Source organism: Peromyscus maniculatus, chromosome 10, assembly GCF_049852395.1.
Source record: "Peromyscus maniculatus bairdii isolate BWxNUB_F1_BW_parent chromosome 10, HU_Pman_BW_mat_3.1, whole genome shotgun sequence".
Taxonomy (NCBI): Eukaryota; Metazoa; Chordata; class Mammalia; order Rodentia; family Cricetidae; genus Peromyscus; species Peromyscus maniculatus.
The window spans coordinates 53964940-53977975 of record NC_134861.1 but is presented as its reverse complement, the minus strand read 5'-3'; the positions used below and the strand labels follow the sequence as shown (position 1 = coordinate 53977975).

The 13036-nt window shown below is 35.3% G+C and overlaps 1 protein-coding gene across 11 annotated transcripts in view; it reads right to left on the bottom strand.

The window, feature by feature from the left end:
- Positions 1-13036, bottom strand: part of Pcdh7 (protocadherin 7) — a 420558-nt gene that overhangs the window by 201201 nt on the left and 206321 nt on the right. For 5 of the 11 annotated variants that reach the window (XM_076546313.1, XM_016009670.3, XM_006991393.4 and 2 more), the window contains one exon: positions 11912-12128. The exons of 1 other annotated variant lie outside the window; for it this stretch is intronic. In XM_076546313.1, coding sequence (XP_076402428.1) covers positions 11912-12128 — 217 coding nt within the window. The remainder of the gene's footprint in view (positions 1-11911; positions 12129-13036) is intronic. 5 more of the 11 variants (XM_076546314.1, XM_006991394.4, XM_076546318.1 and 2 more) reach the window with 2 other exon arrangements.

Genomic DNA, 13036 nt, shown 5'->3' with positions numbered 1-13036 from the left:
CCATCCTCATCACTGAATATTTTAAAAAGTACTGTGATTTCTGCCGGATCCTCTTAAATAAAGGATATTGCTTTTGGAAGAAAGGCAAGACCATCCTGTCTCCAGAAAGGGAAATTCTCTTGTTCTAAATTTATTGAACCAATATTGCAATCCAACAACACACTCTTACTGTTAAGAATTAGGTACCATCTTTGGCTCTGATTCTGAAGCCCTGATAGAAGTGTGTTTCATATATTTAGAAAGATAATTCTAGTACAAGCTTTGCATACTATAATTTTATATGCTGCTCCAAGTCAATGGACAGAGAATATCCTAAAGGGGGAAAAGGGACATTTCCAGATAGTCTAGAGATATCAAGGAAACATATTCTTATCAGCTCCCATTTTTACTGAGAAGTTATTAAATAGTAATTATCAATAGTAAGCCTGTCGTGAGCTACAGAATGCCTTTCACCAATATGATCTTTATTCATGAATTCCTACTAAGCAACAGTGAACACACAGAAAGAAAAATTTATGTGGCATTCATGGTTAAACTTGTATGGATAAAACAACATAAAAAGCAACATTGTCCTGCCAAATTGTTATTAGTAAGTCTATGCACATGATATATCTGGAGGCATCTCCTCCTGTGGATTCTGCAATTCAGTGGAGGCATCATTGACACTGCACTTTTGTGGTGTTATGGATATGTGAATTGTGCTGCACTTAGACATCATTGTGCTACACAGTTCAAACGCAGTTGTCATTTCAATTCTAATTTTATTGTTTTCCGTTCTGAAGCACATCTACTTGCAATTGTGGTAATGACATCCAATCACATTATTCACTGTCTCAGTGTCAAAGATCTTTGAATCTCAACCCTAAACGTCTTGAGCAAGACCATGGCAATGTCATCAGTGACTTGATCTCATCACAATTTCAACAATTCAAATATTTCTTTCATCTCAGTCATGTGAAATGTAAACATTATTTAGCACTATAAAATAAAATAATAGCTGAAAGTCCAAATAGAAGATTATAACTAGTTTCGTTGAAAAAAATATTTACAGCATTTAAGAAAAGACAGCAAAAGCAATTTATTAGAGATTTCAGACTCTGAAGAAAATTGTCTCAAAGCATCTTGAAAATGAAAGCATAAATTATAATTCTTGACATCAGGTCATTAACATTAATATAAAGTGATGCAATCATAGGGTTTCCTTTGCTGACCTCATCTTGGTTTTTCTCAAATATGTATTTATCATACAATTTTTGATCTCCAGTTTCCCCAGCTATCTAACTTCCACCAATTCTATATCAGAAATAAATGGCTCCTGTTTGGTTCCTATAAATAAACTGAACATGTTTTATTCTTTTGGACATCCAGTACAGAGATTATTTCAATCATATCATCCACAGAAAAAAGGGCAAGATCCTGTTTATAAGCAGTTTGCCATAAAATGAAATTTGAATGGAGCATAAATGAACATAAGAATACAGGGAATTGACCATCTTAATGTTTTAAAACTCTCTACAAACCAAGATATGTAAACTACTGTGTTTTCTGCTTAAATACTGATTCCTACGGAGTCAGGGATCCAGTAAGTACTTTCTAATCATTACTCATCCCTTTCATCTGCCACATGTTTTTCGTTTATTTGTTTTATTTTATTTTTAAAATACTTTTCAGTCACTTCAAATGAAAACTGTGTTCTCCATCATCCTCTTACATCCCAATACCTTTTAGGACCCTGCTTTCAGTATCAACTTTTACTTGATGTCATATGCATAAATGGTGTCTTACCTATTCCAAACGGTTCACCATGGCCAGCATACTAATGACTTCTAAACCTTAAATTTTATGCTTGTGTAATCCCCAAGTTTCAGATATATTGTTCCTATGACTTAATAAATATTACCCATATTATTCAATGACATCTTAAATTTGACATGCTTTAACAATGCTCGTTCCTATGGAAACGTGCTACTGTTTTCATTTAATCCAAGTTGGCAAACAGCAGGTTTTGTTCCCTGCCCTCTCCATTGCAATTCCTGGTATCGCTTACTATTTCCAATAACTCTATATTTCTGTTTATCAAATATACATATTCATGTATATACTATATTGCGTATATAGATGTACAAATGTGTACATCTTTGTATATACACAGTCATATTGTATACACACACACTCAAGTTTTGATTACAATTCTTCATACCTCCAGTATATCAAACCTCCTATATTACTTACAGTATTTAAACTTTTCATATTACTTTAACACATTTAATTATGTCCACAAAATTCTACATCACAATATTGAAGGCTGTAGAAAGCAAAGAGCATTCACCTTTGGCTCTTGAGTTGGAATTTTAATGGACTAAATGTTTTATTTGAAATCAATTGATTCATTTAACTTTGAATTCTTATAATACTCCACATTCTGGGATTGTATAGAGTTTCCACTATAACATCTATGAACTTTCACTGTGGGTCCAGGTTCAGTGACATATGCCCTCACATAGAAGAGAAACAATATACACAATTCAGCAGAAGGCAGTGTGGCTCAGAAGAATGCAACTTCAGAGCATGTGCCTGTAGTAGATCATGTATTGGTATCCAGTGATTTCACAAAAGTAGATGATGATCACTTTACACCAGATTGAAAAAAAATCAACTGAGAGACCTTGTCTCGAAAAAAAAAAATAAAAAAAAAAACACTAAAGAAAAAGATTTTTAAACAGCTTGCTGCTGATTCTATAATATGTTTATTTCTAAAACATCTTTAGGCTTGTCATAGATTTCATTTGAACATATATAGTATAAAAGGTCATTTCCCTTGAGAATGCTACATATTAACAGTAAAAGTCTGTTTGGAGGAAGCACTTAAATCTGCATGTGTCACATATTTTCTCATACTTTTAATAGAAAGTTAATCATGTTTTCTGGACAGGATTGGAAATGCAAACAAGATAATAAGACCCAATGTCAAAACTCTGCCTGCAAGAATTAAGTAAACCTTATTCAAATCAAGACTTTAAAACAAAGCAAACTAACTGCCCAACCTGTAGATAACAATGGAATGTGTCACAATACAAACAATTTCAAATGAACACAAAGAATGGAATATTTTTTTAGTATTTTCTAAATAAGCTTATTGAATCCAATCTACTGTAATGTAATATATTCATCAAATAAACCTGAACAATAACTGGTCTCCTGAACACAGGGATGGCATAAAAAACAGTCTTTATAGGGTCTTACTAAATTTGCAAGGCCTTATTGGAAAAATAAATATATGTAGTATTGGCCACTTTGATAAGCAATTAATTTTTTTTTTTTGGTTTTTTTTCGAGACAGGGTTTCTCTGTGTAGCTTTGTGCCTTTCCTGGGGCTCACTTGGTATCCCAGGCTGGCCTCGAACTCACAGAGATCCGCCTGCCTCTGCCTCCCAAGTGCTGGGATTAAAGGCATGCGCCACCAACGCCCGGCTTAATTTGTTTTATAGAGCAGACCTGAATCTTTTTTTTTTTTTTTTTTTTGCCAATTATGTCAATACTAACGTCTAAAAATTATAATAACTCCATTTAGCACTAAAAAAAAAAAAGAAAGAAGGAAAGTGTATGGAAAAATAGAAAAGTAGCAGATTTTAAGACAGGTGTGTGGTTAGATCTGTTTTTGCAGCCCCTGGCAGTGGGACCAGGACTTACCCTGGGGGCATGAAATGACTTTTTGGAACACATTCCCAAGGGTGGGATACCTTGCTCAGCCATGACATAGTGGGGAGGGGCTTGGTCCTTCCTCAACTTAGTATGCCAGACTTTGTTGACTCCTCAAGGGAGGCCTTACTTACCTCCCTGAGGAGTAGATAGGGGGTGGGATGGAGGGAGATGGGGAGGGGAGGGGAAAGAAGGACGGGGAACTGGGATTGGTATATAAAATGAAAAAAAAAATCATATTAAAAAAAAAGATAGCACATGACTATAATCCCAAGACATGAGGGCCAGAGGCAGATGAATTTCTGTGGGGTCATGGCCAATTTGATCTAAATAGCAATTTCAGGGCAGTGATACATACATAGTGAGATGTGTGTGTGTGAGAGAGAGAGAGACAGAGAGACAGACAGACAGAGACAGAGACAGAGAGAAGAGAGAGAGACAGAGAGAGAGAGACAGAGAGAGAGAAAGAGAGACAGAGAGACAGAGAGACAGAGACAGAGAGACAGAGAGAGATTCAGAGCCCGAGACTGTGACTCCCTTGGTACAGTGCTTGCAACACAAAAATGAGACTCTAAATTATCTCCAGCATCCATGTGGAAAAGCCAGGCCAGTGCAGCACCTGTAATCCTAGCACAGGCATGGAGAGACAGGGTCCCTAGAGCTCAGGGGCAGGCTGGGGGAGTAGATCGCTTAGCTCTAGGTGCAGTGAGAGACTGTCTGAAAAAGGAAGGTGTACTGCAATGGAAGGGAAAACCCACCATTTATCTGACATCTGCCCCCCACATGAATGCCCACATACGCACATGTACATACCTCCATACATACGTGTATGGACACAGAGACACAAGAAGAAATATTAACAATGACTTTATAAATCCTGAATGATTTAAAGATATCTGATTTAACATAAAGCTTCCCAGACAGTGTAATTATTTTATTTAAATTAAGTTGAACACAGATGAAGAGGATATGAGGTAAGCAATATTTCAAGCTTCCTTACAGCCTGCAACTTCATTTGTAAAATAGAAATGCACTTCTAGTTGTTTGCTGATACAATGTCTTTTTCCTTGCTTTGTTTCCTGCATCAGTCTGAACCTCTTGGTGGCTTTGCTCCTTTCTGTATCCTATCTAATTCACAACAATAAAGGCTGCATCTCCAGACAGAAAGAAACTACATTCTGAAAGCAGGGAATCTTTTTCATTTACTCAAGCTTCAGCAAAAAGCCTTGGTCATATTTCAATTTCAATACCTGTTTGTTGAGTCAAGATGAATAACCATAGTTTTGTTTCTATATAATCATGAAACAAGGGTTTTAAGGGATATTGCTTTACATGGCTTTACTCAAGGAGAAAACACTTTGCTTTAAAAAAAAGCTGCAATAGAAGAGGTAAACAGAAAGTTTTTTTTCTCCACAAGAGGAATATTGAAACAGATTAGTTTCTCAGTGTATGAGCTAGACCCAGAGATTAGGCATACTAACTACACTTTCAAAGACCAATCACACTTTTCTTTTCTTTTTCCCTTTTGTCACTGAGAAGGCCACTTAAGATTACTCTCAAATCTCATGTTTTCATACACATTCTGTGTAAAAACTGAGAGGGAAAAATACAAGAAGAGAGAAAGAGATGGAGAGAGAACAGAAGGACAGAGACAGAAAGACAGAGATTGTGTGTGTGTGTGTGTGTGTGTGTGTGTGTGTGTGTGTGTGTGTGTGTGTGTGTGTGCACCTGTAGGAAAAAACAGGAAAGGTTATAATAAACCCCTTAAGTAAATAAGGAGTTAATAAAGCAATGTATTTTCAATTAGGGGTAAAATTTCTCAGAACCCCATGCTTTGAGTGTCTGATGGGAGCAAGCCCACTAACGGGCCTCCAAAGTCACTTGGAGGTTTGATGAGGGCTTATTCTCTTTTTAAATGTCATAAGAGTTCAGCAGAGTGATGTAGCTTTAAAGGACAAAGTTACAATAAAAAGGGTAACATGGCCACACATTTTATCAGCATCAATTATTAATACTAAGATTAGAAGAGAAAGGATTGGGAGTTGGATAACCATATTAATTGAACACTCTTATTTCATTTCCCCTGTAAGTGTGACTATTTTCCAGCCATTCAAAGAGAAATCTATACCTGAAGAATAATGGACTCAATGAAAAAAATGAATATAAACTACAAACTGCAAAAATTCTGTTGTTTTTTGTTTGCTTGTTTGTTTTGTTCTTCGAGACAGGGTTTCTTTGTGGCTTTGGCTGGCCTTGAACTAACAGAGATCCACTTGCCTCTGCCTCCAGTGTGCTGGGATTAAAAGCATGTACCACCATTGCCTGGCTGCAAAATCTTTTTTAAAAGAAAAAAAAATGTGCTACAAGGTTAATATTGACACTGCCCAAACTTGAATGGTAGAAACATTCAGGTTGATTTGATGTCAAGAACACAGAAGGCTTCTTGCCAATCTTTTTGTACCCTTGTTCTTCCCCATCTCCACCTGGTTCGCCCCATAGCTCTCCACCAGGAAGGAAACTGGGTAGAAACTATTCATGGTGAGAATACTTTGACTGTTAATTTTAACATACTGTCTTTGTAATAGTAAACATTTTATGGAAAATTCAGATATTAAGTTACATCAAATCCACCTAAATTTAATAATAAAGATTGCTGTTCCTAACTCTTTAAATAATAGCAAAACTTTTAACCTTTTTATATAATAGATTTAACATCACACTTATATACAAATTATTTATCTCAGCAGAATCGTTTTCTTCTACAAAGCTGCGGTTTGTGCTAGAAGAAACTGGGGCTAAGTATAGTGCTAAAAAATTACACTCTTAGAGAAAGATGGAAATAGGATTCAAATGATGCTTTTAGGCTTCAAGACCTGTTTTCAAGCCACTAGATTCTGTCCACAGCCCCTCTCAGTGTCTTCTAGGACAGTATCATCTTAGATTGTTTTAGCTTGTACTGCTCCCTTTACTGGCAGGCTGCAGAACAGCTGCAGCCCAAGTCTTGATTGGCTGAGTCCTGACAACATCTCTAATCACTGTCTCTGTTTAATCACTGGGAAGAAGGAAGAACAAGGTCATCGTCTGGAAGTGGAGACATACAGATTTCTCGAGGACATTCGGGAGGTATAGAGCCATGTCTCAGATGGCTGGAAAAGTAGAAAAACATACTCTCAGTGAAATACTAGCAACTAGATTGACAAGGAGACATGCAGAACTCAGAAAATAAATCCTTAGCAAGGCATAGTAGTTTCCTCCAATAGAAAATAATGCAAGATATTTATTTTGAATTTCAAAGCTGTGCTATTCACACATATATAAGGATCTGGTGATAGGTGAAAAAATTTGCTACACAGCTCGGTCTAAATGAAAACATCATATGATAACATCAATTACACAAGAATGCTTTTCCTCTGTCACTAGAGATGGATATTGGGTGAAGAGATGACAGAGGATGCTTGACTCCACATAAAAATGTGCTTGGTTTCCATTCTCATTTTGCTTGGCCACAGGAAAACAGATTTTCCTAATGAATGCTCATGTTCATCTGAATGTAATGTGAAAATGTAATGCCAAAGAGAAAATGGGTTCGCCGTGCACTGTACCGTGTTTTAATTTCCAGGATCAAGGTATTCTAAATGCTACTAAAAGCATGCGAAATGAAGAGACAGACAAGACATGGGCATGAATAAAGTAATAGAGCCAACCTTATATAAGGCTGACAAAGTTTAGAAATGGAATTCGAAATTATAACTGGAAAAGGTTAAATGTACTTATAAAGTTTTGAAAAAAATAAATCCATTCAGTTTAATTGAGGATTTAGAAGGATCAAATTTCTCACCTCCTTTAATTTTTTAAAGCCTGCCTAATGCTGTATTATGAAAGTTTACCTAAAGAAAATATACATACCCTTTGTCCATTCTTACTCTGACCCACTTAGATGTCAAATAAGAAGTAACAATCCTTCCTCTACTGTGGCATGAATTAATAACACCTAATGTATGTGAAGGGCACTGCAGTCCTGGTGAAATACATCTCCAGATGGTTCTTGCATTGTGTGATTTGAAGGAGGTTCCGAAACTGTCACCCACACTGGCCTGCTGTAATGCCAACATGTCCACCCACCTGATCAGAAATCACAGCCCTGACTCAGCCCTCTTCTTTGATTTATGTGATAAATGTAATCTACTATTAGAATGCACAGATGTTATGTGGGCTGTGAGGCAGGCCTTAGAATTACTACTGCCTTGCCCACATAATACACATAAAACTCACTGCCCACCTCACTACGAGATGCCCCTCTCCCTTTTCCTGTCTCTTTCCCCCTACCCCTCTCTGAATGTGTGTGTGTGTGTGTGTGTGTGTGTGTGTGTGTGTGTGTGTGTGTGTGTGTGTGTCTGTCTGTCTCTATGTCTGCTGTCTGTATACCTATCTTTATATCTCTAAAATGAAGGTAGACTAAAAGATAGAAGGATCAGATGTAAAGTCAAAATCATAGATTGTTGGGCTACAGTGAGATTTCAAAGTTAATTTATTTCACTGCCATGAAAATAATCAGACACAAACTCAAAAGAGTTATGCGATCAGCCCACCACTGATGACAATGTTTCAATTAGAAGCCAAGTAGAGTGTTTTCTGAATCTGAGCTTATGGTGCCCCAAATATATTAAAGTCATATATAGCAAAGGCAATGTGGCTTTGCAAAGTTGATTCAGAGCAGGACTTTTAAAGGAATAAACAGTCCAGGGCTTACAGATGAGGACCAAGATAAATACAATAGCCCCAATGAAAGTGAAATACCATTTCAAGAGAAATTATGAAGAGTAGTTCACTATTAAGAAAGAGCGTCGGGCGGTGGTGGCACACGCCTTTAATCCCAGCACTTGGAAGGCAGAGGCAGGCGGATCTCTGTGAGTTCGAGGCCAGCCTGGGCTACCAAGTGAGTTCCAGGAAAAGGTGCAAAGCTACACAGAGAAACCCTGTCTCGAAAAACCAAAAAAAAAAAAAAAAAAAAAAAAAAGAAAGAAAGAAAGAGCAAGATAGACGTAGTCAATATTTGTTTTTAATGTAATGATGCCTTTATGCCTATATTTACTCCCTTCTTGAATGATCAGTTCCTTGATACAGGTTTCAGATATTTTTATCACCCAAAATTTTATCATAACTTTGTACCACACTCATATTTTAAAACATATTCTTGCATTAAAATTTTAATAAGCTGTCAAATAACCAATTATATCAATTTTATCAATAAAACATCAACATTAAATCACAATGTTGATATTTATTAATTAAAAGAAAAGGAATGTATTGGTGATCCTATTTATGGATAAATATGTAACTTTCTTAAAGTGTCTACCTGGCATAAGTGCTATTAAACTTTCTAGAAATAACCTGGAATTTCAAAATAGTGAGACTCTACTTTATTCAGGTTATAACAAATTATGTTCATTTTAACACTGTGCTATATTTTCCTCACAGTAGGACTATATAAAGCTAGCTAAACAGGAAAAAAAAGTCATGGGTCTTATTAATGAAATTATTTTTATAAAGAGTTACAAAAGATCAAAACAAATTTTAGTAAAATGTAAATACACTGAAGTGCATTTTTATTTCAATTTTCTCTTTCAGTGAATTCCTTGGCACAGCATCTTTGACATCTTATTATTTACCCTAACTTATTTCTAGATTGTGACATGGCATTGCAATGCCATATGTTACCATGCTACAAACTATCTTCTAAACTTTCCAAGAGAGTTAATCCAAGACAGGTAATGATTTGTGCACAGTTTCATATAGGTTAAAACTGAAGGAAAATATTTGAAATAGTAATAATTAGGAAGTAGGACAGCATGTAGCAAAATGGCATGTTCATGGAGAATCCGAATGCAAATCAAAATAAATCCTGATTAAAACCTAACCAAGCAAAAAACTACAGATTATCTGTATTCCAATTAAATATAATAAATGAATACTTGACAGGTTTCAGTTCCAATTCTATTTATGTCAGAATGGCCCATCGATATTGAAAATGAAATTACACAAACTCAAGCAATACAATTACACTTTATATCTAGAGGAGAATTTATCAGATGTAGATCCAAACAGAACTGTTACTTAAACATCAACTGTTGTGTCTGGAGTCAGAGCGCATCTCATCGCCTTCTGCAATTATATATAGATCAGGTACAACATAGTTCAGAGGCAGCAGCAAATGACAAATCGCTCATATAGACCCTGTGCATCAAGTGTTAGTCATGTGTAGGAAAACTGGTTATGTTACCATGGCTTTTTCTGTTGATAGGTTATGAGATGCGTGGCTATGAAAAAGAACTGGAACCTTCATTAGCAAATGTTTTTCAGTCAACTTTCTCTTCTACTTATATACTACCCTCTCCTTTTTTTCATGACATGCATGTTTTCTGAAAATTGACCTATGTGGGCTCATCAAGCATAATTATACTTTAATTAGGCATCGTTTCCTGATTATTTTTAAAACGTGGAATGGCTTTAAAGTTAAAGAAATAAAAAACAAACACAAAAATAACACCATGTTATGCTTATTATGCCAGTGATACCACTGATATCTGCCCCCAAAAAAGGTTTGGTGATACAACATGCTCTTTATTTATAGGAAAAAAACATTAATTGTGCTATTATCAGAAGATAATTAAATATAAAATAAAAGCCCCAAGTGCAATGAACCCTGTCTTACTAAAAAGGATTATATATTATATATAATTGAATATAAGTTATTTTCTAATTTAATATTTATTTTTTGCTCAAGTAGTTAATATACTTGCCTTAAATATATACTCAGCATCATTTTAATCCAAACCAAAATGTTATACTCATTTAATAATATCACTGACAAAATGTTGCTTTTTAGAAAGACCACATTAAACTCCTTGCCACATTAGCACACACCACCATACACACAGATAAGCAAGCCTAATAGCCATGAGGCAAAATGCCATTTAAAAATCTGAATAATTGATCAAGAGGGACGTCAATCAGCAGGCTCCGGTATCAAATCTAATAATAATGTAGAAAGATAATTACTTATTACAATTTAGTTTAGACTACTTCACTTGGGGTCACTTTTTGATTTATTCATTGATGGATTTTAATATTCACAGGTAAAATTTTGAAAAAGAAGCTTGTTTTCCTTTGCATTAATATACCGTCTTTGCATGCCACCACTGATGAAACTGATATAAAGCAAGAAAAAAAGATCCTTTTTCATTAGTGGATTGAGGTGGTGAATGACATGAATGACATAAATTTTAACTATTCGCTACAGACAAAATGAATGCACTTCCCATGCCTTTCCTGATATATAACCGTATCACTTTCACATTGGAAATAATAATGAAGTTAGGAAGAGCTTTGGCACTCCACTGTTTGGCATAAACATATTCCTCAAATGTTTACTTGGTACTCAAAATCCAGAAAATAAATACCACAATTGTCTTTAGGAACATGAGCAAATGTGAAAGCCTTTACATGTATTGTTTGAAATATCATTTTATGACATACAAAAAGGCATAAAGGAGAATTGTGACAATTATGAGAATAGCCTCACAATGAGGTAAGAGTAGGCAGAATTATATTTTGGTTTATTCCTTTTCACTTGCAAAAATTGGGATAAGCCATCTACTTTAAGGGGAGAGGAGTGCTAATGGTATTTACTGCACACTAAGGAGAGCAAGACACTGCTACTCACGTCTCATCCATTTCACCTGGCATTCAAAAGAACAGGGTCAAAAATGCATTGCTGAATATTCAGGAAAGGTAAAACTCAAACAAAATGTGTTCCTGGTCATTTCCTTTCACTAAGATTGGTTTGTGACAATTGAAGAAATAGTTGCATGACAAAAATGAATAGAAGAAAAGAGCCAAATAAGACCTCTCTTAGTTGTTATTATTTAGCAATTGTGCGCTGGTTTAGCATTTTCATATCAGGAACTGTTCTAATTTATTTCTAGGTTCATTTATTTCTGATGAGCTACTCTAAATGATGGCATAATTTTAAGAATTTTATCTACAGGATTATGTTCCTTTATTTGTCATTTCTGAATTTTTACAGAGTATTTAGTATTTTTAAATAGTTTTGGTGTCATCTGCTTTGTTTTTATTTTAGACTATCTTTCACAAGCCTAATTATTCTGGCTGCCTAGCGTGATTATGTGTGTGGATGTTGTGTTTGCCCCTACCATTTTCCATATGCTCTGCCTCACCAACACTGCCATCCGGCGTGGTCCTTTCATAGTTGTCCTCTGGGAGTGGAAGGGCACCCAGTCTTGGCCCTGATGAACTCTTACTGCTTGGTGTTTCTGACTCCTCCAGCCCGCTGTCATAGCAACTCTGCAGTGACCCCTGGTGAGGGTCCTGAGGCTGACTCACAACAGAAAACGTCACTCTACGAAATGGCTGCAAGAGAAAAGATTCTGAATGTCACTAAGGTATAAGAGTTTAAATGACCTTATTTCTATAAAACACATACTTAAAAATTTATAGACATGAATTCAATACAAAATTATTAAACAGGTAGAGATATATTTGGATAACTATATATTAACGAAGACAAAGCCTAGAGTTTACACCTTTCTTATTGAAAACAACAACAACAAAATCTACTTATGCAAGAAAGGTAAGAAAACACAAATTTTACCCAAATTTTATCCATTAAAATCATATAGACTAGTTTTATATATTCAACATTTTTCCATTGAGTAGTTTTTACACTTTTCAAAAATAGATTTCATAAAAAACAAGCGTTAGCAATTTGGGGAGGAAATAAAATACTAAATCAACCCATTGTGAAAGGATGTTATTTAAATACTTCATCCAAATGACATAACACATTCAAATCAAGTCCATATGATGTAGACTTTTAAACCCATGTTTGCTGGCACTCAGTTACAATCAGTGCAGCTGTTAATCAAGAATTTGGATGTGATATTAGGAAATTACAAAGTATTTATTACTTTGTTCCAATAAAAACTCTATTTGACATTGTAAGGTACATAGTAAGATGACCCATAAAACTTTCTTCATCCTATTAATGGGAAATAAATCAAAAGACTCAACTACATGTGTTTACCATAATTGTAGTTCAATCAAACACATTAAGATCAAGTGTAAAGTTTATTTTGTTTATTAGCTGTCCTGTAAAACTACCCAACTAGAGCCAACAAGTACCGGTGCTAGTGACAATGCCTGGCCATATATACTGTGCATAAGACTTGCAAGTTATCTTAGTTACACAAAATAATGAAAACAAAATTTAAGTTCATTATGGGAAAAAGCTAATGGTGCATCACACATAGAACAAACTA